This window comes from Stenella coeruleoalba, assembly GCF_951394435.1.
Source record: "Stenella coeruleoalba genome assembly, chromosome: 19".
Classification (NCBI taxonomy): domain Eukaryota; kingdom Metazoa; phylum Chordata; class Mammalia; order Artiodactyla; family Delphinidae; genus Stenella; species Stenella coeruleoalba.
Genome location: NC_137165.1, coordinates 53,376,323 through 53,404,170, shown reverse-complemented (window position 1 = coordinate 53,404,170; position 27,848 = coordinate 53,376,323). Strand labels below are relative to the sequence as shown.

The 27,848-nt window shown below is 53.4% G+C and overlaps 4 protein-coding genes across 6 annotated transcripts in view; all 4 read right to left on the bottom strand.

The window, feature by feature from the left end:
- Positions 1 to 161: 161 nt before the first annotated feature.
- LOC307178172 (glutamine-rich protein 2-like) lies at positions 162 to 11,812 on the bottom strand. 2 transcript variants are annotated; one of them, XM_079905987.1, is made up of 15 exons: positions 11,217 to 11,812; positions 10,449 to 10,546; positions 9,826 to 10,000; positions 6,179 to 6,439; positions 5,350 to 5,472; positions 5,181 to 5,255; positions 4,619 to 4,783; positions 4,383 to 4,504; positions 3,765 to 3,830; positions 3,395 to 3,496; positions 2,780 to 2,983; positions 1,962 to 2,109; positions 1,531 to 1,618; positions 636 to 761; positions 162 to 397 (listed from the first exon to the last, which is right to left on the bottom strand). In XM_079905987.1, exons 1-15 carry the CDS (start codon positions 11,391 to 11,393, stop codon positions 270 to 272), a joined length of 2,058 nt encoding a protein of 685 aa, XP_079762113.1. In that variant the 5' UTR covers positions 11,394 to 11,812; the 3' UTR covers positions 162 to 269. The 2 variants fall into 2 exon arrangements, with proteins under 2 accessions (XP_079762113.1, XP_079762114.1); XM_079905988.1 differs by lacking the exons at positions 10,449 to 10,546; positions 11,217 to 11,812 and having other exon boundaries at positions 6,179 to 6,435; positions 9,826 to 10,438.
- On the bottom strand, positions 11,738 to 20,952 carry LOC307177814 (uncharacterized protein; the record flags this gene model as incomplete). Its single annotated transcript, XM_079905244.1, has 7 exons — positions 11,738 to 11,772; positions 11,904 to 12,035; positions 12,783 to 12,926; positions 12,990 to 14,664; positions 19,044 to 19,154; positions 19,584 to 19,643; positions 20,863 to 20,952. The coding sequence occupies 7 exons, from the start codon at positions 20,950 to 20,952 to the stop codon at positions 11,738 to 11,740; spliced, it is 2,247 nt and encodes a 748-aa protein (XP_079761370.1).
- A 56-nt stretch (positions 20,953 to 21,008) lies between these two features.
- LOC307177813 (uncharacterized protein) lies at positions 21,009 to 21,754 on the bottom strand (the record flags this gene model as incomplete). The annotated part of the gene is made up of 2 exons (XM_079905243.1): positions 21,139 to 21,754; positions 21,009 to 21,080 (listed from the first exon to the last, which is right to left on the bottom strand). Exons 1-2 carry the CDS (start codon positions 21,589 to 21,591, stop codon positions 21,009 to 21,011), a joined length of 525 nt encoding a protein of 174 aa, XP_079761369.1. The 5' UTR covers positions 21,592 to 21,754.
- Positions 21,755 to 24,401: 2,647 nt separating this feature from the next.
- Positions 24,402 to 27,848, bottom strand: part of PRPSAP1 (phosphoribosyl pyrophosphate synthetase associated protein 1) — a 30,879-nt gene continuing 27,432 nt past the window's right edge. For both annotated transcript variants that reach the window (XM_079904187.1, XM_079904186.1), the window contains 3 exons: positions 27,058 to 27,128; positions 26,131 to 26,277; positions 24,402 to 25,151 (listed from right to left, as the gene is read on the bottom strand). In XM_079904187.1, coding sequence (XP_079760313.1) covers positions 24,993 to 25,151; positions 26,131 to 26,277; positions 27,058 to 27,128 — 377 coding nt within the window. In that variant the 3' untranslated portion in view covers positions 24,402 to 24,992. The remainder of the gene's footprint in view (positions 25,152 to 26,130; positions 26,278 to 27,057; positions 27,129 to 27,848) is intronic.

Here is a 27,848-nt window from a genome sequence, read left to right as displayed (position 1 = left end):
GCAGGGACTTTGGGGGACCTTCCAGGCCAGGGGGCTTAGCTCCATGGCCTAATGGTCAGGCTGCAAGAGGTCTGCCATCCGACCTGCAGCGGCCCCTGCCTCTCACTCCACCTTCCTGAGCCAGGACCAGAGAAGCTGCAAGGCCCCAAGCTTTTTCCTAAGCATTTATTTATAGCTCTGCTCAGCCTGGCCCCGGAATGGGCTCCTCGAGCCCCTCCCCAGGAGGCGCGTCCATGTGCATCTCCAGCCCCGCTGGCAGGTTTGTCATCTCACTGGGCAGGTGAGCTGTCGGCAGGTGTCATCTCACTGGGCAGGTGAGAGTCGGCACACGTGAGCAGGGGATGGACTCGGGCCTGGAGCCAGAGCTTGGGCTGCAACTCTGTCCCTATTTCCTCTTCTGTGAAATGGGGGCAGTAACAGTATCTGATCACAGACCTGGCGCATTATCAAGCTCTCAGCAATGAAGGGTTTTCTCTCTCCTCCCTTGCATCCCGTCCCTCAGCTCCCAGGCCCTTCCTCTCTCCAAGGAAATAAAGGTATATACCAGTCATGGGCAGGAAAGGGGCCTGGCGGGCCAAGGAGGAGAGGCGAGGGGTAGTGCCTAGGCCACGACCCGCCATCCAGAGAGGAGCTACCTGAGTCGTTGCCAGCCAGCATCTGAGCGCTCTGGGACCGTGAGGGCAGCTGACCGCTGTCGCTGAGTGACTGCTGCCGGTGCACGTGGGGCCGGGACTGCTTGGCCTTATGCTTTATCCCCGAATCTGATGGAGACAGTGGAGGGGAGGGGCAGTTCTGAGACACCGGGTGGGAGCCCTGTGGGGACCCATGGGGATGGGGAGAGGGCTGCAGCGCTGCTGGTCACAGCCAGCCTCAGCTGGTGTCCTTCTCCATCTTTATTCGTGGATATGCCCCTTGTAAGCACTTCATTCACCGAAATGTCCGCCCGGCCATCTGTCTGTCCATCCATCCATCCACCCACTCACTCACTCGGATATCCACCCACAGACATCAGCCCCGTGCCAGGTGCTGGGTGAGTTCTGACTCCAGGTTTATGGTTCGGGAGGGGAGGCAACTAGAAAGGTGCATACGTGGCGGTGAGACCCGGTGGGAAGTGACAAATGGCACACCTCAGGATGGCTAACTGGAAGGGGACATTCCAGGACACGGGTGATTCACAAAGTGGTGGGGGGCTCAGGAGAGGGTATTCTGAGTTATGAAGAAGGGGTAGGACTTGGCCTTGGTGATGCTGGGAACAGAGGCTTAGGCAGGAAGACTGGGCTGGCGTCTGAGGATAAAAGCTGGCAAGAAAAGTTGGGGCCACATCCCAGCTAGTTGGCTGAGACTGGACAGCTGTACCCCTTCTGCAAACACTGACCCGGAGGCTTTTGGAGACCTGAACGTTTGGAGTCAGGGAGGTGGAGGAAGGCAGTCAGGGCCCGGTGGCCACAAGAAGGGCCTTAAGGAGCTGGATGGACCCTGTGGGACCCAAGCAAGGAGGCTGAGGGGCCTCTGGGCCACCTGGACACTCACTGTCTTTGTTCAGGATGTCCGGCAGCCTTGTATCCATCCGTCCCTTGTAAATATGTCCGTCCAGGCCCAGGATATCCACCTCGTCGTGCTGTGGAGATGGGCGAGTGCCGCTCAGAGCTGCCCTCCCGTCCTGCCTCCCAGAGGGTGGTCCTCGCCTGACGCCGGCACCAAACGGTGCTCAGAGCCCTTGAGGGGGCTCTGGGCGGCGCCAGGGCCGAGCCACAGGGGGAAGGGGGGGCCCGTGGTGGAGGCGGTAGTGCCAGGTGGGCGGGTGGCCGGGTTGGCATTCCTCTTCCCAGGAAAGGATAAGAACCTGACACTTGGACTGGGTCTGACTAAGAAACCTCCCCGAGGCCGAGGGCCCAGGAGGGGACTTCTGGTGGCTTTTCCAGAGGGACCTGAGAGTCTGGTGTCACGGCAGTGCCCCCCACCTTCCTGGCGATCTGGATCTCCTCGGTGGGGTACAGGCCCTGTGCCAGGTGCTGCAGGCGGGTGCGGCGGTAGGGGTAGGTGAGGGTGTGGCTGCCCCCGCAGCTCCGGGGCGACCTCCCGTAGGTGTGATCGGCTGCAACTGGCAGCCTGCGGTGAAGACAGCGGAGTCACGGGGAGCAGGTGTGGCCGGGGACATGCCTAGGGTGGGGCGGGGGGCAGCACTCGAGCCAGGACAGGGCAGGGGGTGAGTGAGCAGGATGGCCCGGCCGGCCACCCTGAAGGCCACACACACACACACACACACACACACACACACACTCACACGTATGTGTTCACACACATACATTCACACATACTCTCACACATTCATACACGTTCACACACAATCATACATTCTCATACACCTTTATACACACGTTCACACACATTCTCCCACACACAGGCCCCACCCCTCATGCACACACATAATCTCACACACACACTCTCACTCGTACAATACACATGAACAATGCTCACTCACACGTGTTCACACACATTCTCTCTCTTACACACGCACGCACACTCCCCCGCTCTGTGCCAGGCTCTCGGTGGTGGTGGCCTGTGAGTGGGCCGAGGCTCGCCGCCTGCCCCGGGGGCCCGGCCCGGCCGCCCACCGTCTGTAGCAGGGGCAGCCGAGGCACTGGGAGTGCAGCAGCTCGCCTGCCCCGGGGGCCCAGCCCGGCCGCCCACCGTCTGTAGCAGGGGCAGCCAAGCGTGGGTGGGCTGTGAGTGGGCCGAGGCTCGCCGCCTGCCCCCGGGGCCCGGCCCGGCCGCCCACCGTCTGTAGCAGGGGCAGCCGAGGCACTGGGAGCGCAGCAGCTCGCGGATCATCTGGCTGCTGGCCTTGACGGAGCCCCCGAAGTGGATCTGCACCTTCTCGATGTCCATCAGCATCTTGGAGTGCAAGCTGCGCAGGCGCCCCACGCTCCGCTCCGTCTGCCCCAGGTTGCCCCAGGGGAAGGCAGCGCTGCCCAGCTGCAGGCTGCGGGGGGGGGGGGGGGCAGCAGAGGGGTGAGCCATGCCCCCGGCATCCTCCCCTCAAGGAGGAGGTGGGAAGGCGTGGGGAGGAGGGCAGGAGCCCCAGAGGGCGTGAAACGCACCCCCCACCCACTAATCCCACCCACTGGTGGACCACCGCCTCCCTCCCTCACATGCCCGGTATGAGCAGGGAGGGGGGGTCTCAGAGGCAGTGTCCCCCCAAGATGCCCAGCAGGGACCCAAAGGCAGGCGCTCTCCTCCTCCGAGGCTCTCACGCTGGGAGGAGCTGGGAGCTCCGTCAGCACCCTCGCAGCGCCGCCCCTACTGCCCACCCCAGGCGTGAGGAGGAACCTCCACTCCTGCCCTCCAGACCCCCCTGCAAAGCCCTGTACAGGACTCCCTCTGCTGCCCGTACTTGCGGCTCTGCTGCCGGACCTGCTCCAGTTCAAAGACCGTGTAGGGGCGGATGGACCGGTGCCCGGGCAGGCCTGGGCCCACAGGAGTCAGGGGGATGACTCTGGGCAGGGACAGAGCGAAGGGAAGGTTGGAGTGTGAGGAACCCCATCGTCCAAGCCCCCCGCCCACTCCCCACACTCCACCTGCCCGAGGATCCTCCCCGCCCGGGCAGGGGTGGGGGGCTGAAGGCCGGGGTAGGAGCAGCCAGTGGGTACAGAGTGAACGGTGAGACAGCAGGAGCCGACAGGAGGTGGAGACAGGCCTGGGATACAGGAGACGCAGCCCCGCCGAGCCCGCCCCCATCGTGGCCACCAGCTGGGGCCACTCACTGTCCAGTCACAGGCATCTCCAGGGGACGGTCACATGAGAGGCAGTGGAAGTGTGCCAGGAGCTGCCTGTGAGGAGGTGGAACACACAGAGGGTAAGGGCCCTGCCCAGAGGGTCCCGAACGCGGGAGACAGAGAACCCAGCGGGCTTGGCGCTCTGTGGGCCAGGCAGGCTGGACGCTCAGTGCCCAGAGTGATGGGTCCCAGGCCACCAGACTCACCAGCTCCTAGACGTGTCCGCTTCTGGGCACACACCCAGCACCCACCTACCCTAACCCAAAGCCGGCAGGGTTCCCAAGCGCCCCAGGACTGCCCTGCGTAAGCCTCGGGAGCCCTCTGGTGGCCAGGAATGGAAATCCTGGGACTCAGGCTGCCATGGGCCAGGCCCCCCAGGAGTGCTCTCAGCTCTGGGGGCTGTGGAACCCCTCGCACCTGTGCCCAGAGAGCCTTACGCCTCCCTCCCCTCCCACTCTCAGCTGTAATGTGAACTGGCCTGAGCGAGAAGAGCTTTTCAAGCTCTAAAACTCTGTCACTCCTACTGCGGGATGGTCCCAGGCAAGATCAACCATTCCCTCTGAGCACACCTCCAGCCCGCCTGCCCTCACCCCTTCCAGGCCTCACCTCCGCATGGCGGCTGCCTCGTCCACCTGGTAGAGCGGAGAACGTTCTTTGAGCTGCAGTCGCAAGGATTTCCAGCCATCCTCCAGTGACTGCTTCACTGGGTCCAGCTCCAGGCGGTCCAGCTGTGGGTGAGGGCGGGGCCCAGGTGAGCTCTGAGGAAGCAGGTGGGGTCTGCGGCGCCTGGAGAGGAGGGCGTTGTCCCAGTCCAGGGGGCCCTGGAGCCTCCCACCCCTCACCTTGTTGTCCATCTGCACCAGGAGCCTGTCCAGCATCTTCTGCCAGTCCCCCTCCCGCCCGCTCATCTTGGCCACCAGCTCCTGCATCATGTGGTTCAGCTGCTCCGTGGTGGCGTCAAACTGGACACGGCTCACTTTGGCCGCCAGGGCACTCTTGTCGGCTTTCTGCGCGGAGAGAGGAAGAGGTCCCCCAGATGGGAGAGAGCCATGGGGGGTCCCACTCCCTGCAGTGGGAGCGCCAGCACTGAGCCCACATCCCCCATCGGACTAGCTTCCTCTCTCAGCCTTTTTTTTTTTTGCGGTACGCGGGCCTCTCACTGCCACGGCCTCTCCCGTTGCGGAGCACAGGCTCCGGATGCGCAGGCTCAGCGGCCATAGCTCACGGGCCCAGCCGCTCCATGGCATGTGGGATCTTCCCGACTGGGGCACGAACCCGCGTCCCCTGCATCGGCAGGTGGACTCTCAACCAGTGCGCCACCAGGGAAGCCCCTCTCTCAGCCTTTTGAAGAACGAGCGGTGGGACTTCCCTGGGATGCAGGATGGCCCCTCGGCCTAGCCTTACCACATTGATCTCCAGCTCCAGGTGTTCCCTGTTGGCCTTTTCCTTCTGCAGCTTCTCCAGACCCTGGTACAACACCTGGGAGGCCGAGCAAGCAGGGAATAAGGAACAAGGAGGAACTGGGGCCGCGCCTCGGCCCCGGCCCCGCCCCCGCCCCCCTGCCCGTCCTCACTTCGATGTCCTTCTGCCTCTGCCGATGGTCTTCTATGAGGTTGCCGGTGATGATGCTGAGTTTCTCACAGTCGCCCTGTACCTGCAGGATGGCGCTCTGCACGCGGCCCAGTAGCTCTTCATCCTGCAGCAGAAGGACAAAGGCAGCCTCCCTGGGGCACCCGCAGGGGTACTGCCGCCCCTGGTAAGTCAGCCCTTAAAACATCACCCGGCAGACAGGCCGACTTCAGACCCCATTCTGGATCTCCTCAGCTGCCACCACAATTCCCCACCTCCCCGTGGACTAGCCTTGAGGGACCTGGTCCACCGGGGTGGGTGGGCAGTAGAGGCGGTCTCAAGGCCCAGGAGTGGTGAGCTGCTCCCCTGAGATTTGGGGTGTGGGCTACAGCCTCGCCACCCACCCTGAGCTGAATCTGAATTCTGGAGTCTAAGAGGCAAGCCTCGGGGACTTGTGCTCCCTGCCCCACCAGCAGGCCTGCCCTTTGGAGGGGAAGTGGGAAGGAGTCCAGAAGACCGGCATGAAGGAGGGGTGATGAATCCTAAGGCTATGCCAGCGTCCCGAGGCATGTGAATGGCACTGCTCCACCCCTCAGCCAGCCGTGCTGTCCCCACCCACGGAGCCAGCTCTTCCCCGTGGTCCCCCATCCCCAGAGCCAGCTCTACGGCTGCCCTCGCTGCGACCCTATGGAAAGACCAGGGACTTCCGTGCGGTCGCTAAAGGGCTCCATCATGGAAAAGTGGCCCAAACATCCCTCCCCCAGGGACTCCCCGAGGGGCTCCGTGCAGGCGGGCCGTGAGCGGCCGCACCGGAGGAAAGCAGGCGGCATCACCTGGCTCTGCTGCTTGGCCTTCTTGGAGGGCCGGGAGGCAGCCAGGCTGCTGACCATGTCCTGGAGCTGCTCGTAGCGCTGCACCAGCGTGCTGACCCGGTGGCTCAGGTCCAGGCTGCAGGCTGGGCAGGTGGCCGCAGGGTCGATCTGGCTGGGTGCCAGGGTGGTCGGGAGCTTGTGCGGGGCCGCGCTCATGCTCATGGACAGCAGCGTGGAGGACGAGGCCATCATGTTCTCGATGATCGTCCTGAGCTTGTCTAACTGGGCACGGGCGAGAGGGCGGGTGCAGGGCAGTGAGCGAGGCCCAGCTACGCCGCATCCACACAGTCGCCAGCAGCGAGTGCTTTCTGCCCTGGCCGCTGCGGTCTGGGCCGTGCCGCGGCCTCGGTGCCTCCCAGGGTGTGCAGCACATGCGAGGCACTCGACCTCCGTCCATTAAAGAGTGACCAGAGCTCCCAGGGAGGGAGCTGATAAAGCCCTTGCAGGAAGGAGGCTTCTGGACCTTTCTCCAGCCAGCCCATTGGTGCAGTGTGAGAACACATCTCCTCTAGCTAAATCCTACAGAGCTGATGTCCGTTAGTCCACAAACACCCTGCCGACACACAGGCCCTGCTCCAGGCCCTGGGGACACGAAGGGTGGGCTCACACATGCTCTGTCCCCATCTAGAACGTAAATAACAATAAGAGAATGTGATTTTCTCACACCATATACAAAAATAAACTCAAAATGGATTGAAGACCTCAATGTAAGACTGGAAACCATAAAACTCCTAGAGGAAAACATAGGCAGAACACTCTTTGACATAAATCGTAGCAATACTTTTTGGATCTGTCTCCTAAGTCAAAGGAGACAAAAGCAAAAATAAACAAATGAGACCTAATTAAACTTAGAAGTTTTGGGGGACTTCCTTCGTGGTGCAGTGGTTAAGAATCCACCTGCCAATGCAGGGGACATGGGTTTGATCCCTGGTCCGGGAAGATCCCACATACCCGGAAAAACTAAGCCTGTGCACCACAACTACTGAGCCCGCATGCCACAACTACTGAAGCCTGCGTGCCTAGAGCCCGTGTTCCACAACAAAGAGAAGCCACTGCAATGAGAAGCGTGCGCACCGCAACAAAGAGTAGCCCCCACTCGACACAACTAGAGAAAGCCTGCGTGCAGCAACGAAGACCCAACGCAACCAAAACTAAATAAATAATAAATAAAATAGATTCTTTTAAATAAATAAAAGCTTTTGTGCGGCAAAGGAAACCATCGACAAAAAGAAAACACAACCTATGGAATCGGAGAAAATATCTGCAAACGATATGACCCATAAGGGGTTAATATCCAAAATATATAAACAGCTCATAAACTCAATATCAAAAAAACAAACAACCTGATTAAAAAATGGGTAGAAGACCTGAACAGACATTGTTCCAAAGAAGACATACAGATGGCCAACAGGCCCATGAAAAGATGCTCAACATTGCTAATCATTAGAGATGCAAATCAAAACCACAATGAGGGGCTTCCCTGGTGGCGCAGTGGTTGAGAGTCCGCCTGCCGATGCAGGGGACACGGGTTCGTGCCCCGGTCCAGGAAGATCCCACATGCCGTGGAGCGGCTGGGCCCGTGAGCCATGGCCGCTGAGCCTGCGCGTCCGGAGCCTGTGCTCTGCAATGGGAGAGGCCACAACAGTGAGAGGCCCACGTACCAAAAAAAAAAAACCACAATGAGATATCACCTCCCACCAGTCAGAATGGCCATCATCAAAAAGTCTACAAATAACAAATTCTAGAGAGGGTGTGGAGAAAACGGAACCCTCCTACACTGTTGGTGGGAATGTAAATTGGTGCAGCCACTATGGAGAACAGTATGGAGGTTCCTCTAAAAACTAAAAATAGAACTACCGTATGATCCGGCTATGCCACCCCTGGGTATATATTATCCGAAGAAAATGAAAACACTAATTCGAAAAGATGCACGCACCCCAATGTCCACGGAAGCACTATTTACAATAGCCAAGACATGGAAGCGACCTAAGTTTCCATCAACAGATGAACAGATAAAGAAGATGTGGTTTATATGTAAAACGGAATACTACTCGGCCATAAAAAAGAATGAAAATTTTGCCATTTGCAACCACATGGATTGACCTAGAGAGGATTATCCTTAGTGAAATAAGCCAGACAGAGAAAGACAAATACTGTGTGTTGTCACTTATATGTACAATCTAAAAGATAAAACAAACTAGGAACTATAACAAAACAGAAACAGACTCAACAGATCTAGAGAACAAACTAGTGGTTACCAGCGGGGGGACGGAAGGGGGAGGGACAAGATGGGGTAGGAGATTAAGAGGTACAAACTACTATGTGTAAAACAAAAGAGCCACAAGGATATATCGTACAGCACAGGGAAATAGAGCCATTATTTTATAATAACTTTAAGTGGAAAATAATCTATAAAAACAGTAAATCACTATGGTGTGCATTTGAAACTGATATAAGAGTGTAAATCAACTACACTTCAATAAAAAAAAAAAAGAGAGAGAATGTGATAATTCTACCACTACAGGGGTCTCTCATGGCCTGGCTGGGAACAAACTCCTTCCGCTCGCCCTCCTGCTCTCTTCTGGATCCCATGGTCCCAGTTTGTCCCCACAAATGATTGGTCCCAGCTAGACACCCGACTGGCCAAAGACCTGTGACGTCTTATCCTGGCTTAGAGAGAGGGACTGCACCAACCTAAGGCCCCCTTTCTTGGAAGCGCGTAATACTGCAAGGCCTGGGGCAGCCCTTTTGGACTGTGTGGAGAGATAAAAGAGCTGGCTGAGAGCAGAGGGAAGAGAGACGTGCGGGTATTTGAGAGAGATGGATAAGGAAGGCGACACAGAGGCAAAGACACACACACAGAAAGACAGACAGGTGGTGGCCCTGGCCAGACTGCCCGCTTGGCCTGGAAATTCTGCTTTTCCCAATTTCCTCTACACGTTATGTATTTTCAGCCAGGCTCCCTTTTGCCCGAGCTCAGCAAGACTCTTGCCACCAGAAGAGCTGACACGCTTCTGAAGAGTCAAGAGGCCGAGCCTGCCCAGCAGGGAGTGGATGCCCTCCCAGGTGTGGCCCCAGGGAGCCCCGGAGGTTGTGAGCTTTGGAATGACAGATGACTCCTAAACGCACTATCTACTGCTGTCCTCCTGCTGGCCTGACAATCAGCTCTGGGTCATGAAACGGTGCGAACCACTGTCCTGACGAACTTGGAGTGGGCCCAGAACGGGGCCTCTAGCACAAAGGGACTCCTGACGTGGGACCCCTGGGTCCAGTGGCTTTGCCCATCTGATCCTTCCGTGAGCACTCAGAGGCTCTTCCTAGTCCAACGCTCCTCGCTGGGAACATTCTGGGGTGCCCAAGGATCGTAACACTCTAGACGTAAAGGCATGTACACCTGGAACTAACACAACATCGTAAATCAACTATACTCCAATTAAAAAAAAAAAGATGTAAAGGCAGACACTTTGAAGACAGTGAAAAGACAACCCACAGAACAGGAGAAAATATCTGCAAATTATGTATCAGGTAAGAGTCTACTATCTCCAATGTCCACAGCCAACTCTGCGAAGGGCCCTAGTCCCTGTGGCTGGAGAGTGCGGAATCCTCACCTGATCCTGCAGGTAAAGGGAGGCTTCGGAGACCGAATGTTCCATGCTGACCTTGCCCCGTTCTTGACTCTCCCTCAGCTCCGCCAGCTCCTTCTCGATGTCAGCCACGGTGACTCTGTATGCACGAGAGATGGTCCGGCCCCACCACCGGCCCAGGGGCCTGGGCCCAGCAGTGCTGAGCCCCAGCCGTCAGGGATGGAGGAGGCAGACGGGGCTCTTTCACGTTCCCCTCCAGCTCTGTCTAAGGGGTCCAAGGCCCCGCCTGTCATGGAGGTGGGTGCCCAGTGTGCTGGCCTGAGAGGCTTCTAGGGGGTGAGGCCTGGCACTGCACAGAGACGGCTCTGAGGGGCTCCAGCAAATGCTCCGAAGCCTCCAACTGGGGACAGAATCTAAGAGGCTTTTGGTGTTTTTTTTTTTGGTTCTTCTAAGCCCTGGTGCTGAGCTGTTTTAAGGACCTGGGAAACTTCCACTAGCAACTTGAACTAGATACAGACAACCTGAAGAGCAGACACAATGCGGGTCAAAGATAGTTCAGGGATGAGTGAACCACAGGCTTCTATCACCTCCTTGACTGAGAACGTGTGATGCCAGGACAGAAGCTGCATGTGGCAGGGGGATTTTACCTGAGGACACCCAGCTGCAGGCTCAGCTGGCCAGCGTTCACCTCCTTTCCTGTTTCTTGCTCTTCCTCCCCCTCCAGGATCCTGTTCACCTTCTCCAGCTACAAATCCAATGGAAGAGGAGGGTCAGGCAGGCTTGAGATCTCTGCTTTCTGAACGTACCTCTGCAGCCCCAGCAAGCCCCTCCCCCATTCCCTAATCCTTTAAAAAAAAAATTCCCACCACGCACCTTGTGGGAATCTTAGTTCCCGGACCAGGGATTGAACCCTGGCCTCTAGCAGTGAAAGCGCCTAACCACTGGACCACCAGGGAGTCGCCCCCATTCCCTAATCCTATCCAACCCTCTGGCAAAGCCCAAGGTCCCTTCCTAACATCCACCCATCCATCCATCCCACGGATGCAGGTAGCTAGCATTAAAAGAATGACTGAAGACCCAGCAGCCCCTCGCTATGACCGCTGGTCCCAGACAGTCCCACGAACTTGGCTCCAAGGCTGCTCCAGTGACAGTGGCTTGTATTGGAAATGGCCACATGTAATGAAAGGAGCTCAGGCCTCCTTGTTGGCCCAACTGAATCTTAATAGCTTTGAATGTCAGGTTTTAGATCCAGGAAATAAACACGTGGATACCTGAGGTGTGCTTCCTATCTGAGGAGACTGTACAGATCCAGTGAGATAATAATGAAAGTGAAAGGACTGTGTAATCTATCCATATGCAAATGAAAGGGATTATTGGCACTTGAAGGCCAAGTAGGAGGACCCTCCCTTACTTACTTTTGCTTTTTCCTGCCGGACTTCTTTGGTCAAGGCCTTTAAGGTCTTCAGCTGTTCCTGCAGGTCAGCGGGTATGGACTTCTTGACTATGGAGAACCGAGACCTTAGAGTCAGAAGCGTCAGATTCCCCATGGGCTCCCAATCCCAGCCCTCACAATCAAGAACAACACATATCATTTATCTGCTTTTCCTGGGGGCTGGAGAGAGGGGATGGGAAGAAAGGAGTGTCCTTTTAGGGGATAAGCGTCCTTAGCTCTAAAGAGTCCACCTAATGCTTAATATCCTAAAGGGCTGTGGGACCACTTACCCACAATTTCCACCCAACTCTAAAATCGTAATTATTCTCTGGGGCTAGAATCGTGAATGTGCAAAGGTTAAATTTAATTTTTCAACATTCTCTCTCCCTGCCCAACCCCATGAAATCACTTTCCCTTCATCCCAACATCTTCCCAGCTGCTTTCCAGAGAGTCTGGCAAAGGCATAAGAACCTGCCTCACTCCTCTCCTGAGGCTCCTTTATTCCTACCGGTTCAATCCCATCTCTTGGACTCTGAAGGCTATGGGAGAACCCAGAATGGCTAAGAATGGAAATGCTGTTTTCACGGCCTCAGGCAGAGGCCCAGGGAGAGAGAAGGATGAAACCAAGCGAGGAGGACAGCAGCCTCTCCTCTGGGCACGCAGCACCCACCCATCAGTGTCAGCAGGTACTGGATCTTCTCCAAGTCTGTTTGGCCAGCTTGTTCATCATCCAGATCCTTTACGTTCTCCTTAAGCTCCAGGTAGAGGCCGATAAGCTCTCCCATCAGACGAAATGTTTCCACTGCCATGGGGAAGCTAGGAGCCAACTTATCCAGTGAATCACGTTTCTCACCCTGAACATCACTCCTTTCTGATAAGCCTCGGTATAAATAGTCAAGGGAGCGTGTGCTCCTGAGAAAGGGGGCATCTTGGCTTGGGGAAGTCTGAACAGAAACTCCAGGTCGGACTGAGCCACGTATTTCATTTGGATCCAAACCCACCTCGACATACTGATCTACACCTTGGTACCCTGGGCCATGGGAGTCTGGGACAGAATGTGCCCGGTCATGCTGCTCTGGTTCAGGTGCTTCCAAATGCTGTTGATCCTGGCGTGCAGATCCCACACCCGTGCGTAATGGTTTTGGGCCACGCTGGTCTGGGCCAGGACGCATCAAACCTTGTTGATAAGTCTCTCGTGGTACCAAGCCTTCTCGGTCTATACCTGGTGATGCCAAACCTTGACTGGCTACGAGTGGTGACACCCGACCATATTGATCTCTGCCAGGAGGTGCCACACCATGCTGGTATGGGCGTGGTGATATAAAACTTCGAGGATCTGCATGGTATGTTGGAAAGCCATGAAGCTCTGTGCCTGGTGGTATCAAGCCTTGATCTGTACCAGATTGCCTCAACCAATGCTGATCTATTACAGGTTGAACCAAACCACGCTGATCGGCATGAGGCTGCATGAAACCACGTGGATAGGCACCAGATTGGACCAAGCCATGTGGATAGCCACCAGGCTGTACCAGACCAGGTGGATATGTACCAGGTGGAACCAAGCCAGGCATAGATACACCAGGTTGAAAAAAGCCATGTGAACCTGTATCAGGCTGCACCAAACCAGGCTGACCTGCACCAGGTTGGACCAAACCAGGCTGACCTGCACCAGGTTGCACCAAACCAGGCTGACCTGCAGCGCCAGGCTGCACCAAACCAGGCTGACCTGCACCAGGTTGCACCAAACCAGGCTGACCTGCACCAGGTTGCACCAAACCAGGCTGACCTGCAGCACCAGGCTGCACCAAACCAGGCTGACCGGCACCAGGTTGCACCAAACCAGGCTGACCTGCAGCGCCAGGCTGCACCAAACCAGGCTGACCTGCAGCACCAGGCTGCACCAAACCAGGCTGACCTGCACTGGGTTGCACCAAACCTTGCTGATACATTCCAGGCTGGACCAAACCAGGGTGACCTGCACCAGGTTGGACCGAGGCAGGCTGACCAGCACCAGGTTGCACCAAACCAGGCTGACCTGCAGCGCCAGGCTGCACCAAACCAGGCTGACCTGCACCAGGTTGCACCAAACCAGGCTGACCTGCACCAGGCTGCACCAAACCAGGCTGACCTGCACCAGGTTGCACCAAACCAGGCTGACCTGCACCAGGCTGCACCAAACCAGGCTGACCTGCAGCACCAGGCTGCACCAAACCAGGCTGACCTGCACCAGGTTGCACCAAACCAGGCTGACCTGCAGCACCAGGCTGCACCAAACCAGGCTGACCTGCACCAGGTTGCACCAAACCAGGCTGACCTGCACCAGGCTGCACCAAACCAGGCTGACCTGCACCAGGTTGCACCAAACCAGGCTGACCTATACTGGGTTGGACCAAAGCAGGCTGACCTGCACTGGGTTGGATCGTCTCATGCTGCTCTGTGCCAGGTTGTATGAAGCCAGATGTTCCCAAACTGGGCTGTACAAAACCTTGCTGATCTGCAGCAACTTGCATCAAACCAGGTGACAGCAAGCCCTGCTGATCCATGCCAAATATTACGAATCCATGCTGATCTACCCCAAGAGGCACCAATCCATGCTGATCAGTGCCAAGTGGCCCCACACCACTCTCGTCCATGCCAGCCTGTTTTATACCACGTTGGTCTATGCCAGGCAGTATGACACCATGCTGGTATGTGCCAAGTGGAACCATACCAGGCTGGTCTGTACCAGGTAGTCCCAATCCTTGCTGATCTCTGCCAGATACCAATGGTGGCACTGCGTCACTCTGAGCCATGCCAGCTAGTACCAATTCCCGCTCATCCATTCCAGGCGGCGTCACCCCAAGCTGACCCACAGCGAGGGGTACCGCACCATGTGCGTAAGTGCTAGGTTGTAGCGATGCAGGCTGACTCATGCCAAGTGGTCCTAATCCATGTTGGTCTGGCCGTGCATAGATCTGACCCTGGCTAACGTGCACTCCCCCATGCTGATCTGGGGACACATGACCATGCAGAGCTCTAGGCAAGGTGGCGGAGGATACGTCCTGATAAACCGGGCCAAGGTGTGCATCTCGTTCATCTCTGCGTAGATGTGCTAAGCCGTGCTGCTCTCCAGCCCGGCGACGATCCGACTCTGCTCTCAATTGGGGACGGTGTTTGGTTAGGCCAGCTTCTTCACGGGCCCTTGAGTGCTCTTCTCTACCAGGAAACCCAGTAGCAGACGCACCTTTGCTTTGTTCCCTGCCAGTAACCCCTTCAGAGGAGTATCCTATGCCACTGGTTCCCGAGGTCTCATCTGTGCCGAAACCACTGGCAGACTCTATAGCCTCGTCAATACTTGGATGCTTGGTAGAGGCCCCACTTGGAATTTTATCGTTTGATGTCATGGAACCCTGCCCTTTGCGCCTAGGAAGCCTTGTTGATGACTCTGAGACCTGGTGGAAGAGGAAGAAAGAAATCAGTGACTCTGAGTAAAAAGTACTCATTTTAAGAGTTGGAGGGAAGGAAGTGTGGGGCATCTAAGATGATTTAGAGCCCCTGGAAAAAAATACCCTCACAAAACTAAACTGGACACAAATACCAACTTTGACATTCTTGAGGGATAGTTCTCCAGACTTCTGAGAATCTGCACGTTTGTAAATGGCATCATAATATGTAATTTCCCTCATAAAAGGCAGGGGAAAACCTGCAAAATACAAGTGGTCAACTCCAACCCTCGTTGAGTCTACAAATAAAGGACATGAATAACGTATTGAGTTTACAATATAAAGTCTACCCCATCGTTGACCCATTGCTGGTGGCAGAGTGCACGCTGCAGGGAAAGTATACCATGTATTTAAAATGCAAAGCACAAATCCAGAAATTCCCATTTTCTGTATGGACTCTCACAAAAGAACGCACCAAAATACAGGTACCGAGTCTGTGGCATTACTTATGAAAATAGATTATCAATAGGGGTATATTTACAGCACAGCCATGCTGCAGAAAATTAAGAAGCTGTTAAAAAAAAAAAGGATGTGGATTATTCCCATTTCCAGCCCAAATGGAGTAACAGGGACTAGATTTACCTTCCGGTCTATAACAACCAAAAACAAAAAACCAAAAAGCAACAACTATGAAACAGTGGTTTTCTAGACACTGGGTATCAGCTGATGAAGGCGAGAGCAATCCCTGAAAGATGGGGAAGCAAACTATGGGAGCCCTACTGTTGCCTCAGCTTACTGGCTGGCTGGTTCCCAGGCTGCAATGCAGGGATGGGGGACTGAAGTGGGGCGAGCAGACTCCCTGTGTGGGAGGCAGAGAGAAGCATTCAGGGAGACCGAGGCAGCGAGGGCTCAAAGAACATAGGATTGGGAAGAAAGCACGAGCATGTAAAGACAACAAAGCAGATCCCCAGAGGGTTCCCCCTCGGGTATTCAGCACAGAAACGACCAGCACGTACATGTGAGGAAACTCCCCAGACTGGGAAAAGAACCATCTTCACAGCTAGAGGGAACAGCACCCAGACTCTCATGGGGCTGGGAACAGTGCCTGTTTCTACAAGCCAGTTTGCAGAAACCTGTAATTCAGGGGGCAAAGGACTCAGAAAGGCGCTGCGTTGGAAGTGGAAGATAATCAGCCCTACACTGAACATGGCTATGGACCCAATAAGGAAATAACTCAAGGGACTTCCCTGGTGGCGCAGTGGTTAAGAATCCGCCCGCCAATGCAGGGGACACGGGTTCACAGGTTCGAGCCCTGGTCCGGGAAGATCCCACATGACGCAGCACAGCTAAGCCTGTGTGCCACAACTACTGAGCCTGCGCTCTAGAGCCCACAAGCCACAATTACTGAGCCTGCATGCCACAACTACTGAAGCCCTTGCACCTAGAGCCCGTGCTCCGCAACAAGAGAAGCCACCGCAATGAGAAGCCTGTGCACCGCAACGAAGAGTAGCCCCTGCTCGCCGCAACTAGAGAAAGCCCTCGTGCAGCAATGAAGACCCAACGCAGCCAAAAAAAAAACACAAAACAAACCTCAAAAAATATACAGTAAAAGATACAAGGGAATTAAAATAGTACACTAGAATACATTTATTTAACACACAAGAAGACAATAACAGAGAAACAGAAAAGACACAAGACATATAGAAAACAAATAGCAAAATGGAAGTTGTAAACTCTATCAGTAATTAAGCACTCCAATCAGAAGGCAGAGATCAGCAGAATGGATTTAAAAACATGATCCAGGAGGCCCGTAGTTGCCTAAAGGGGCCTTTTCTTTTCACACGCGGAGGCACATGAGGCCCCGTCCATGGACTGGGCAGCCATGGCCACGGAGAGCACGGTAGCGAGTGCTGGCGTGCGTGTCCTGGTGCCAGGAGGGGTGCTGACCCAGTGCGTATTCACTTTGAAGAGGAAGGTGGCGCCGCAGTTAGTTGAAGTCATGTTCAATCTCGTGAAGCCCCTTTCTAAATCGCTCCACTATTCCTTGGGTCCCAAAGCAGAAGATATCCAAAGGGTGACCACAACCTAACAGGCAGTCATCCGCCTTTCCCTCGGTGGAGGCCTGCAGATAAGTTTTAATTTTTGCTTTCTACTTTGTTTAACCTGTCAGGCCACAAAGCTTTGAAGAGGAAGTGTCCTTTCCTTTGAACACGCTGTTTCTGCAAGAGAGCATCTATCCTCAAGGTCCACAGACCTAGTAAAATGGCCACTGGGAGATCCTCCGATTGTTAAAAGCCCATTGCTATAGATCTAGCTGGCACCCAGACTCATTACCTTGATCACAGGGAACTGAGGAAGCTTTTTCCTCCCTTAAGCACGTTTTGACTACAATGCTAGGCCTGGGTTTTCCCGATTACGGTAAGTCTTTCATTCTTGCTGACCATTAGAAGAAGTACCAGGAGGAAGAGGAGAAGTAGAAGCAACATCATCATCATCACCTCTGGGTGATAAAGAAAACTGCAAAGCACCGCCCTCTCGGCCATCAGAACACGCCCTTGGAAACACGTGGTCAGTGTCCTTTCACACTCAAGTCCTGGCATGGGCATCGTCCATGTTAGTTCTGAGCTCCTTTAACTGTAGCTGCTACGTGGACAGCTGCAGCCTCCTTCCTCATGTCTGGTTCTCCAAACATGGAATTTACTTTTCCGTGCTCACCACACTCCCCAACCCCGGACGCACACCCTCCCTTCCACCCTGGCTCTCCACTCGTGATGCAGGCAGATGGCGCACCTCCCAACCGCCCTAGAGTTACCACCACCAACGCAAAAAAAAAACTGGGCTCAAGTGTGTTGTATTTTCCCAACTTGAGATCGTGAAACTCTCCTTCCACTGCCTTCATTATGGTCTGTGCAGGCCTGCACTTCTCATTACTTGCTGTCTTGCTTCTCAAAAGTTAATATTTATACTAATTCTCATCTGCTTCTGGGGTCGTTCGTGATTATGAGCCACTGTCAGATCCCTGACACTTTCTTACCTCTGGAGAAGTAAAAATGTCTAAAGTTGCTTCTGTTGAGGCTTATTTTTAGGTCTTGCAGGTGTCTTCTGGTGGCACCCCGAGGAAATGTGTTGCTCATTCAAAACATAGGACAGTGACATGTGGGTAAGTGTAAAAAAGCTTTGGCTTAAAAAAAATATAACAGTGAAAGCAGAGGCCACCTTTTCCTAGGCCACTCTCTGTTTGCAGGCTCTTCTTCCAACTCTCTCTGATGTTGCTTTCCTCTGAAGAAGGGCCCCAAACTCAGAAAGCAGTCTGGGTGGGCTTCCCTGGTGGCACAGTGGTTGAGAGTCCGCCTGCCGATGCAGGGGACGCGGGTTCGTGCCCTGGTCCGGGAGGATCCCGCATACCGCGGAGCGGCTGGGCCCGTGAGCCATGGCCGCTGAGCCTGCGCGTCCGGAGACTGTGCTCCGCAACGGGAGAGGCCACAACAGTGAGAGGCCCGCGTACCGCAAAAAAAAAAAAAAAAGAAAGAAAGTCTGGGAGACCAGAAGGGTGTCTTTAGTACCCAGATAATATTTGGTGAACCCCAGATGGCCACTTGGTGGTGCCAAAGTGTTCTTTGCTCTCTTCCCCGTGAGTCTGTACGTCCACGTGACCCTTTTTGAGTGACCCAGATACACAAAGCCAGGGGAAAAGGAATGTCAAGGCCAAAGGGCAGCTGACCCTTGTCCTTGAGGGCCGTTTGAAAATACCCACTTTATTCAGACAAAGAAAGCTTAGCCTGGTTATCCTGTGCACTGCCTTGGCACAGATGCCCGCACCCGTGGCTACAAGTCACCATCAGCAAAAGGCTTCCTGAAGAGGTTTTATTTCCAGGGTTGGTCACCTTTGTCCACTAATAGTGAAGGGACTCGTGCATTTCAGGACAGACTCTAAAGGAACTTTGAAAAGCTATGAAAGCAAATCAAAACTACGCTCTGGTACTGTTTTCAATCTAACCGATCGGCCAAACTAAGAAAAGTGGGTACCAACAGACAGAGTTGGCGGGATACTGAGAAACAGGTTCTCTCCTACATTGCTGGTGGGGGTCCAAACTGGAACCACGCCCATGAAAGGTAATTTGGCAAAAGCTAGCCAAATCACAAATGTGCGTTCTGTTTCTAGGAATCGACCCTATGAGTACCTTCACTTGTGTGAGTGTCACATTAGAGCATGGTTTGTTATAAGATTGGGGAAAAAACATAAAACATGTCCAAAATAGAAAACTTGTGAAATAAATTATAAACACCCACATAATGGAATACTGCACAGCAGTAAAAAAGGGAAAGGTTCGGGGGCCCCACCCAAGACTGCTGCCCAAGCCCCCACCCCCACCCCCGTCTCTGTTCACCATTTGTGAGGCCATCCGGCCGCCAGTAACCGCCTGCTCCAGCTCTTCCCAGGTGACCATGGTGGCTTCTTCTGCATCAGGAATCGCACGGAGCTTCCAGCTCACTATTTCCTGACAGTGAAAGACAACACGTATGTGTGAACACACACACACCAAACACACACTACAACACACACACACACACCCTGAGTTTAATCCCAGGAAGCTTCAGGAACAGAACAGAACTAACAGGATTGGGTGGGTCCTTCCAAAGCCCCAAGGAGAAGTCACTGTCCAAGTAACCAGTGAGTCCTGAGTGGCTGGTTTCCTGTCCCATGTGGGCTCTGGATGGACAACTGAGCAAGGAGGGAAAGAATGTTCCCTCATTCCGGGGGGGGGCACCCCAAGAGGCAGAGGGCATATAGCACCCCACCCTGGAAGGATGCAGACACCTGGGGTGAGAGTCTGGATGAACCCCGAGAGGGGGGGCCGGGCCGCGGGCAACCATCCTACCCCCTGGGGCCCCTGAGGGCCCTTTCCCATAGAACTGGCTGAGATTACCAGGAATTTGTCCCTTTCTCTAATTAGCTTCTCCAGTTCATCAACCCGTTGGAGGAGTTTCTGCAAGAAGAGTTCAGAGATTAAGGATCAAAGCAGCCCCTCCTGTGGCCCTTGCACACGCGCACACAGACACAAACACACACACTCTCACAAGGCAGAAGAGGAAAGGAGGTATGTGGGTCTGAGAGAGCCGAGGGTAAAGAGAAGGCTGGTAAGCCAGGCTCCCCGTGCTCTTCCCAGCCAACAAGAGGAAGGGAAGCGGAGCGTGGCAGGTGGTACCCGGGGACAGCATGCCGCAAGCAAAAACCATGCAGGAATGGGAACATTTCTTTGGTCCTGGGATGCATTTCACACAACCCACTAGTGAGACGCTGCAGCACTGCTCCACGAGGCTAACCTCGCCTCTCAAGGACAAAGATGACTGGGTACTTCAAGGGCACCTGAACGACTGTGTTGCTTAAAGAGAAAAGCACCTCAAAACAACCAGAGCAAATTGCTATCATTTAAGTGGCTCCTGATAACTTCTGCAAACCTCCAGAATCTACGAATCTAAAGGTAAAACAAGCCTTTAGTCTAACCGAAGACAGCCCCAAACCTAAACACCACACTTTACAAAGAAAAGCTTCCCAGAGCAAAAATGAGTCCTGCTGGGGGCTGGAGGCCTTGGGATGAGGTGGGCACGTGGAATCCATGGGTTAGTCTCCTCCAGGGTCTCGGCTACCTCCTCCTTTGAGCTTTTCTTCTCTCTCAAGTCTCTTTTCTCAGCCTCTCCCTGGGCTTCCTCCTAATTGCTCCTCCTTTTTTCCCAGCTCTAATCCCCTACTCCGGTCTCATATGGGCCTGAAACAGAAGCACTGCCTAGTATCTCCTGGAATTGGCATACTTCCGGCCTCTGCTGTTCACTGGAAAATGCTTATGCTGAGGGATTTGTGCTTCTCTCTCCCAGGGAGCAAAGATCCAAGTGAGAGTGGGGCTGCCTGGGGGGCTGCAGGTAGGGGGATGGTGGTGGTGCCCCAGAACCCTCTCCGTTCCAGTCCCCCTCTTCTTGGACCAAGCTTTGTCTCTCAACACCCACCACCTTCTTTCTTTATTCAAACTAGTTTAAAGGAAATTCGCTCAAAGAATATTGAGAAGTTGTCAGCCCCTCTCTGGGTCGGTTCAGGATGCCTGGGTGTCTGACAAGTGGTGGGTGAGCCCCCCGTGTAAACAGAAGGGACGAAGAAGGCTGCCCGGGAAGGGGCCACTCAGCTCCCCAAGGTGGGGTCCCGGCCGCCCTCACCTCCGGGTGCAACTCGGGTTGCTCCTTCGCCTTTTGCTGGTCTTCCTTCAGTATTTTCGCGTCTTCCTTGATGTCCTGGAGCAGCTCCATACCCTGAAACGTAGAGCACGGGCCGCGTGGTCCCAGGCCGCAAGCAGGCCTGGGCCCTACCACGCCCGCGTCTGCCGGCTCCGGCCTCCTCCCCCAGGTGCGCCTCCGGGGCTCAGCTCCAGGGGCCGCTGCAGAGCGGCCGGGGCGGGGGGAGGGGCGGACAGCCCTCGCGCCCACCTTGGGTACCGGCTCGCCGTCCTTCCGGACTTTCGTCGACCCTACTTGTGCTTTCCCCTCCGTAAGCAAGGGCACATCCTTCATTTCCAGCCAGTCCCGGGCGTCCAGCCCGCCGGCCTGGGACGGGAAGTTTTGCACGATGGCCTGCACCTGGCCCCCCATGGTCTCGAGCTGCAGGCTGAGGTCCTGGACCTGCCCGCCCAGGTCCTCCACCTGGCTCTCCAGCGCCTGCAGCTGTGCCCTGCTGCTTGAGACCCGCGGGGACTCGAACAAGCGACTCTGCTCGAGCATCGGGGACGGGAAGTCGATCCGAGTATCCTGCAGGTTGAGATTCTTGAGCATGGCCACGATGAGCGTGTGCAGGGCCGTGAAGTTGACGGCGCCCACCTCTGGGGTGCCGATGGCGAGATCGGCCAGCTCCCGGAGGGAGACCGAGGGGGCCGCCGTCGTCCCGGGCGGCATCGTGCGCCTTCTCCGGCGGCCCTGCCCCCCTCACGGCTTGTCGCGTTTCTGGGGCCTTTCCGGGCCCCTGCGAGGCCCCAGGGCACCCCCGCCCCTGGGTCCCGCCGCTCCAGGCAGCAGTCGCAGTCCGGAGCCTGCCTAGGGGACGGAGAGGAAGCGCCTGGCCCTCGGGCTTCCCACTCCTCGCTCCCGGGAAACGGGGGTCCGGGCACCGCTGAGCCCCCGCCGTCAGCCCGCCACCGTCCGATCTTCGGTCTCCGAGCTCCAGCCCTGGAGTGCTGCCTTGGCGGCTGGCCGACGTTTAGAACTGGGTGCGCGGCCCCGTTCGCTGCTCGCTTGTGGGGGCCCCCTGCGTGCCCCGAGGATTCCGCGCAAGAACACGCCCCGTAGAGAGCCGGCCTCAGCGCGGAGACCTGCCCGTCCTTGAAGACACCCCCGACCCCCGAAGACAGCCAGTCCTAGTGGGTCAGGAAGCCCTGGCTACACCCAAGGTGCCACCAATTTTTGTTCTCAGTAAACACTCCCAAACGGCGCTATAGGGCTGGACCGAGGCATTCCTACCAGGAAACACATCAGTTTTTCTTTTTTGTGGGGAGGGGGAGGGGGGAGGGGGATACCCCGTAAGGTTCACCTAGATTCCAGCTGATTTACTCTCCTGTGGAGGCCACAATAGTGGGAAGATTTAAGAGGCCTCATGGCCACTATGTTTTCTGTGTTTTAGTTGTTCCCTTCGCAGGGCGGTGGCACGGATCTAAGAGACGCAGTCCTGAGACCTTGGCCCCTTGGGAACAGTTCCCATAGCATTCTGCTCAATCAGACGGGAAGGTAACCTGGAAAAAGACCACTCACTACCCAGGCGGTTCGTCAGCCACCAGCTGACAGACCTTTTCTGCGCCGCCCTGGCCTCATTTATCTCAAAACAGACATCTGGTCAAGCGCCAGCCATCTCCCCTGGTTACAAGGCAGGACTCATTAGACAGGACCAGAGGAATCTGATGGTCTCAGCAATTGAGGCTTGACTTCCCCATACTAGATTCTCCCAGAAAACAGGTAACAATTTTCAGTGTTTATATTCAGGAAGCTAAAGAAAACTTGTAACTGCATCTATACTGTGTATTATTTTAACTACTTTTCAAATTCAAATTTTTAGTTTAGTCTGAACTGGTAAAATGGAAACCCTTCATGTTCACTCCCTCCCCCTCCAATAAAAGCAATGTTTCCTGGAAATGGAGTTTTAGACACGAGTCTAAAACCTCCCTGAGGGTAACACCCAAGGATTTTTGTTCACTATTATATTCCCAGAGCCTGACACACAGTAGGCCTTCAAGTGGTTGTTGAGATCATCAAAAGAAGAAATTATTTTTAGTCTTCTGTGCACTTACACTCTTACATTAGAAAACGTAAGGCTGGGGGCTTCCCTGGCAGTCCAGGGGTTAAGACTCCGCCTTCCAATGCAGGGGGTGCGGGTTCGATCCTTGGTCAGGGAACTAAGATCCCACATACCTCAAGACCAAAAAACTAAAACATAAAACAGAATCAATACTGTAACAAATTCAATAAAGACTTAAAAAAAATAGTCCACATCAAAAAAATCTTAAAAAAAAAAAAGAAAATGTAAGGCCAGATCACAAAGTTGAAGTTGAAGCCTTAGGACTGAGCATCAGCTGTACTGGAGGCTGTGGTGTGGTGTGTGGGCTTAACCGTTCTAAGTTCAGTGACTTTCTACTGAATGTGACTGCTACTACTACACTAGCTACGGCCAGAACATCAGCTCCCGCGCCCTCACGTTTCCATTTTCATGTCCCTGAGACTTGCTATCATGCCAGGCACACACTAGGACTCACTAAATACCAATGCAAAGGGCTTGTTAATCCCAGGAGATATATTCTCCTAAACGCTTTTGCTAAATAAGTACATTTAAAATCTCTTTTAGAGACATAGGAAAGATAACATTAACTGCAGATATAAATGGAATTTGGGGTTGAAAAGGACCTTAGCTTTCAATTCCTAACCTCCCCTTCCACAACCGATGACAGAGGGCCAGAAAGGACTGGTCATCTGCCCCACATCCAGGACAGAACCAGTCTCCTGAGTAACAGTCCACGGCTCTTCCTCTACAACCATGCTAATTATTTGATAATTTAGTTCTTTTCTCAGAATTCCCCTACTTGGATTATTAAAAAAAGGCAACTTCTTTGTGTGCTTGAAAAAGCAAATGTGCTCAAGTCTTGATGGCGGGCTGGGAACTTTCCTAGTCATTGGGAAAGGGGGAAAAATGTCCAGGAAACCTCCCTGCAGAGAAATACAATTGTACAAATAAGCGAATTGCCCTTTATTATCTCTTAGGAGCTATGAGAACCAATGAGAGACTACAGTTCACTTCTGGGCAGACACTCCTCCTGCCTGTTTCATTCAGTCCTGACTTGGATCAGACTAAAAGGTATAAAAAGTCTACATTTGCGGCAAGGCCTGCCCGACAAATAAGGTATTAACTAGAATCGTGATTATGTAATTTAAAATGGTGGCAGAAAGATCAAGTGCAGTCCTAAGTAATGCAACCAACCTAAGTGTCACCTGTCACACAGGGAAAAGTACGGTTACGTTTTTTGTTTTTTTTTTAAATTTAGGTTGAAAATATATTATTCAACAAGAATTTAACGTCACGGAATGTGAAGGGAACCTGCAGAGGGAGACTTATGTCCAGGAGCCATGGACCTGGACCACCACCCCACATTCAAGGCACCAGCTTCTGCAGAGTCTGGACAGAAGGCAGGAGAGTGGGCAGCTCTGCAATGTAGTGAAGACACTAGCAAGACAGAAAATTCTTTTATTTGCAATTTAAGAGCAACTCGGAGATCCAGAGTTAGGATGTGATTCTTTAATCTGATGTCCTCGCTAGGAGTAACACCACAGATGCTTCATTGTTCACTGGCGGCTGGCAAGAAGTTTCTCAAAGAAAAATACGATTCTCTGTAAAAGATGTGCATGAAGTTGACTGGCGAGAGGACAACTGGGATAGGAACAGTGCCGGGTGCTCAGCTGCCCTAACCAAGTTCAACATTAACACGGACGTTTCCCTGCGGTGGAAACAAACTGAATGAACGTTAGAGAGTTAGGACTTTATCTCCCTTTCACTCCCTTTCAATATCAACAAGATTTTCAGATTCTCTTCAGGAAGGTGTCTAACTTTTTTTTAAGGAACAGGATGCCGACGACAGACAGTTGAGGCCATGGACCTGTGATCTCTGTCTTCCCCTTGACCATCTTAATGCCTCCTACCCACCAAATTTGGCAAGAGAGACCACCTGCCTCCCTTGAAAGGAAATGCTGTGTACATAACTGACGGCACTGCTTTTCACACGTTTTCCTTGGGAGTTCCAGGGCCAAGGCAACCAGGAAAGCTAGTCGTCCACTGTGATGTTTCGGAAAAGGTACGCCATGGACTCCCCGTTGTGGATTCTCCGAATCGCTTCAGAAAGAATCAGACTGATGTCCACAGTCTTAATCTTGGGACACTGCAGCTTCTGGACCTCGTGAGGGACAGTATTCGTCACCACCACCTGGTCGTTGCAGTAATGGAAAAGAAACGCTGTTACTGATATGTGCGGCCCAACATGGTCACTCAGAAAAGTTTACCTAACGTGTGGTACCCACAGACCAAGGCTCAAACTATAAAACCTTATTCCACTCAGTACAGTTTTTACAAACTAACCCGACTTTACACAGGGCAAAGGTTACATGATTCAAAATAGAAGCTTAGGAAGGTCAGGGCTACGTATGCAGAAATGATAGGGTGAGCCCCAGCACTGCGGGAAACCTTCCTATTATCAAGGAAGAATTCAAGTCTTGAGAGAAACGCTACTATGGTATCAAATCATATTGAAATACAAATTATACTGAAGTACACAGACCAAATCTTTATGAAAACAGACATATATTCCTAACTATACATCTGCCCCAACAGACCACTAGCCACCCAAAGCACGATCTCACAGTCCTCTCGAGAGGCAGTAAGCAATACTGACTGAGGGGCTTCCCTGGTGGCGCAGTGGTTAAGAATCCGCCTGCCAATGCGGGGGACACGGGTTCGAGCCGTGGTCCGGGAAGATGCCACATGCCGCGGAGCAACTCAGCCCACACGTCACAACTACTGAGCCCACGAGCCACAGCTACTGAAGCCTGCGCGCCCAGAGCCCGCGCTCCACAACAAAGAGAAGCCACGGCAATGAGAAGCCCGCGCGCAGCAACGAAGAGCAGCCCCCGCTCGCTGCAACTAGAGAAAGCCCATGCGCAGGAACGAAGACCCAATGCAGCCAAAAATTAATTAATTAAAAATAATATTAAAAAAAGAAAATTTCAAAAATATAAAAAACTGAATGAGCCATTTAACTATTCACGGAAAACAGAGCAGCAAATTGTGACTCAACTTCCTTGAATGGGTCGTTCAGGACATCTACCTTACGCAGAAACAACGGCTCTCTGCATATAAAATAAAAAATTAAAGACTTCAAAAAAAAAGAAAAAAAAGAGCAGACAGACCTCGTCGATGGAGGACTCCTCAATCAGACGGGGGGCCTCCGCAGACAGGATGCCGTGAGTGGCCATGACGTAGATCTTATAAGCACCTCTCTCTTTCAGGATCTCCGCAGCAGCAACAAAACTTTCCACATCATCAATGATGTCATCCTGAGAAGAGACCAGTGTTAGTGCTAAGTTCCCTCCATCCCCATCTATAAACACACGCCTCCTTGCACTTTGCTTCAGAGGATGTCTAATGGAAAATCAGAGCTATCTGCCTGGGTCAAAGACTGAACGTCCATTTGGAACTGCGTGGCCTTGTAACGTGCATGACTGTCAACAGAAAGAGCAGCAAAGCCTTACAGTCATACGCGACATTGCGGCCTGAGTTCAGGAGACTGCCAAGACTCCTTTCCCTGTTTCAAATTTCTGATGAATCCCACATAGCCAGTGTCTCATTTACTTTTTTCCAAGAGAAAGTTAATAGAAGGGAACGGAGAAATAAAGTGAGCCATTGTAAAGGGCCGATCCTCTGGCCCAGCAGAGGCGTTTAGAGCTGGGAGCACGTGTATCGTGTTAAAGTAACAAAGAACAAGACACACGTTCTTGTTAGTGAGAATGGAACAGCCCACCTTCAGCTCACTTCACTGCCCACGAGCTTAAGGTTGAGTAGGTCAGCTAGTTTGACAGGACACAGACCCCTTCAGACAAAGGTTACCTATGGAATCGAATTTACTTACAGGTACTACTACTGTGCTCCTTTTACACCTGTAGGTTATAATAATCCCGGTTCATCTGTTTAAAAGTTTCTCCTAGTTGTCCTAGGGGAGCCTGGGTGAGAAAGGCTAGATGGGTCCACTTAAATGCATCATCGTCACTGGACACCAATCCTAAGGTGGACACCTACTAAGAGTAATGTCATCTCTGCACAGTAAGACTGTGACCTACCACAATGATCGCAATGCGTCCTCCAACATCTCCGACTACCGTGATCGGTGGCTTCTCCTTGGCCATCATCACTAGCAAAGCAAAACAAATCACAAGACCTCAGTTAGTCACGTATCACTAGGTAAATGTAGTCGTCACAACACCATTCCCTGGAAGTGGTGGCAGAGCCAGGGCGGACGATTAAAAGAATATGCAAATTCCCCTCAATCAACCTGGGTGCTCTCAGAAACAGGTTACCCGGAGCAGCACCGTCCAACAGCAGGGAAGGTGAGCCATGAAAGTAAGTTTACATTTTCTAGTACCCACATTAGAAAGCAAAAAGAAGTAGGTGAAATTAATAGATTTTTATTTTACCCAATATAGCCAATATATTATTGTTTTGATACATAATCTATATGCAAATTTATTAGAGATGTTTTACTTTTTTTTTTTTCATATTAAGTCTTCGTATTTGGTGTGCATTCTCCACACGCAGCGATTCTCAGTTGGGACCAGCCACGTTTCAAGGGCTCAGCAGCCCCGTGTGCCTAAGAGCCAGGCCACGCTGGGCGGCTCAGGCCTCAAGTCAGCGGGGAGCAGAGCAAGAGAGATCTCACTGGCACAAAAGCAGCACCGCGATGCCACTCAAAACAGAAATATTCCACTTGTAAACAGATGTAAATAAATGCCGCTCCGCAGAAAGTAAACAGGGAAAGGCTGCCAGACTGCCAGATAAATAGCCGGCTTTACTTCATTTTCTTCCAAGGCGACCTTACTGGGACAATGTAACCTTATTATCAGACAACTACACC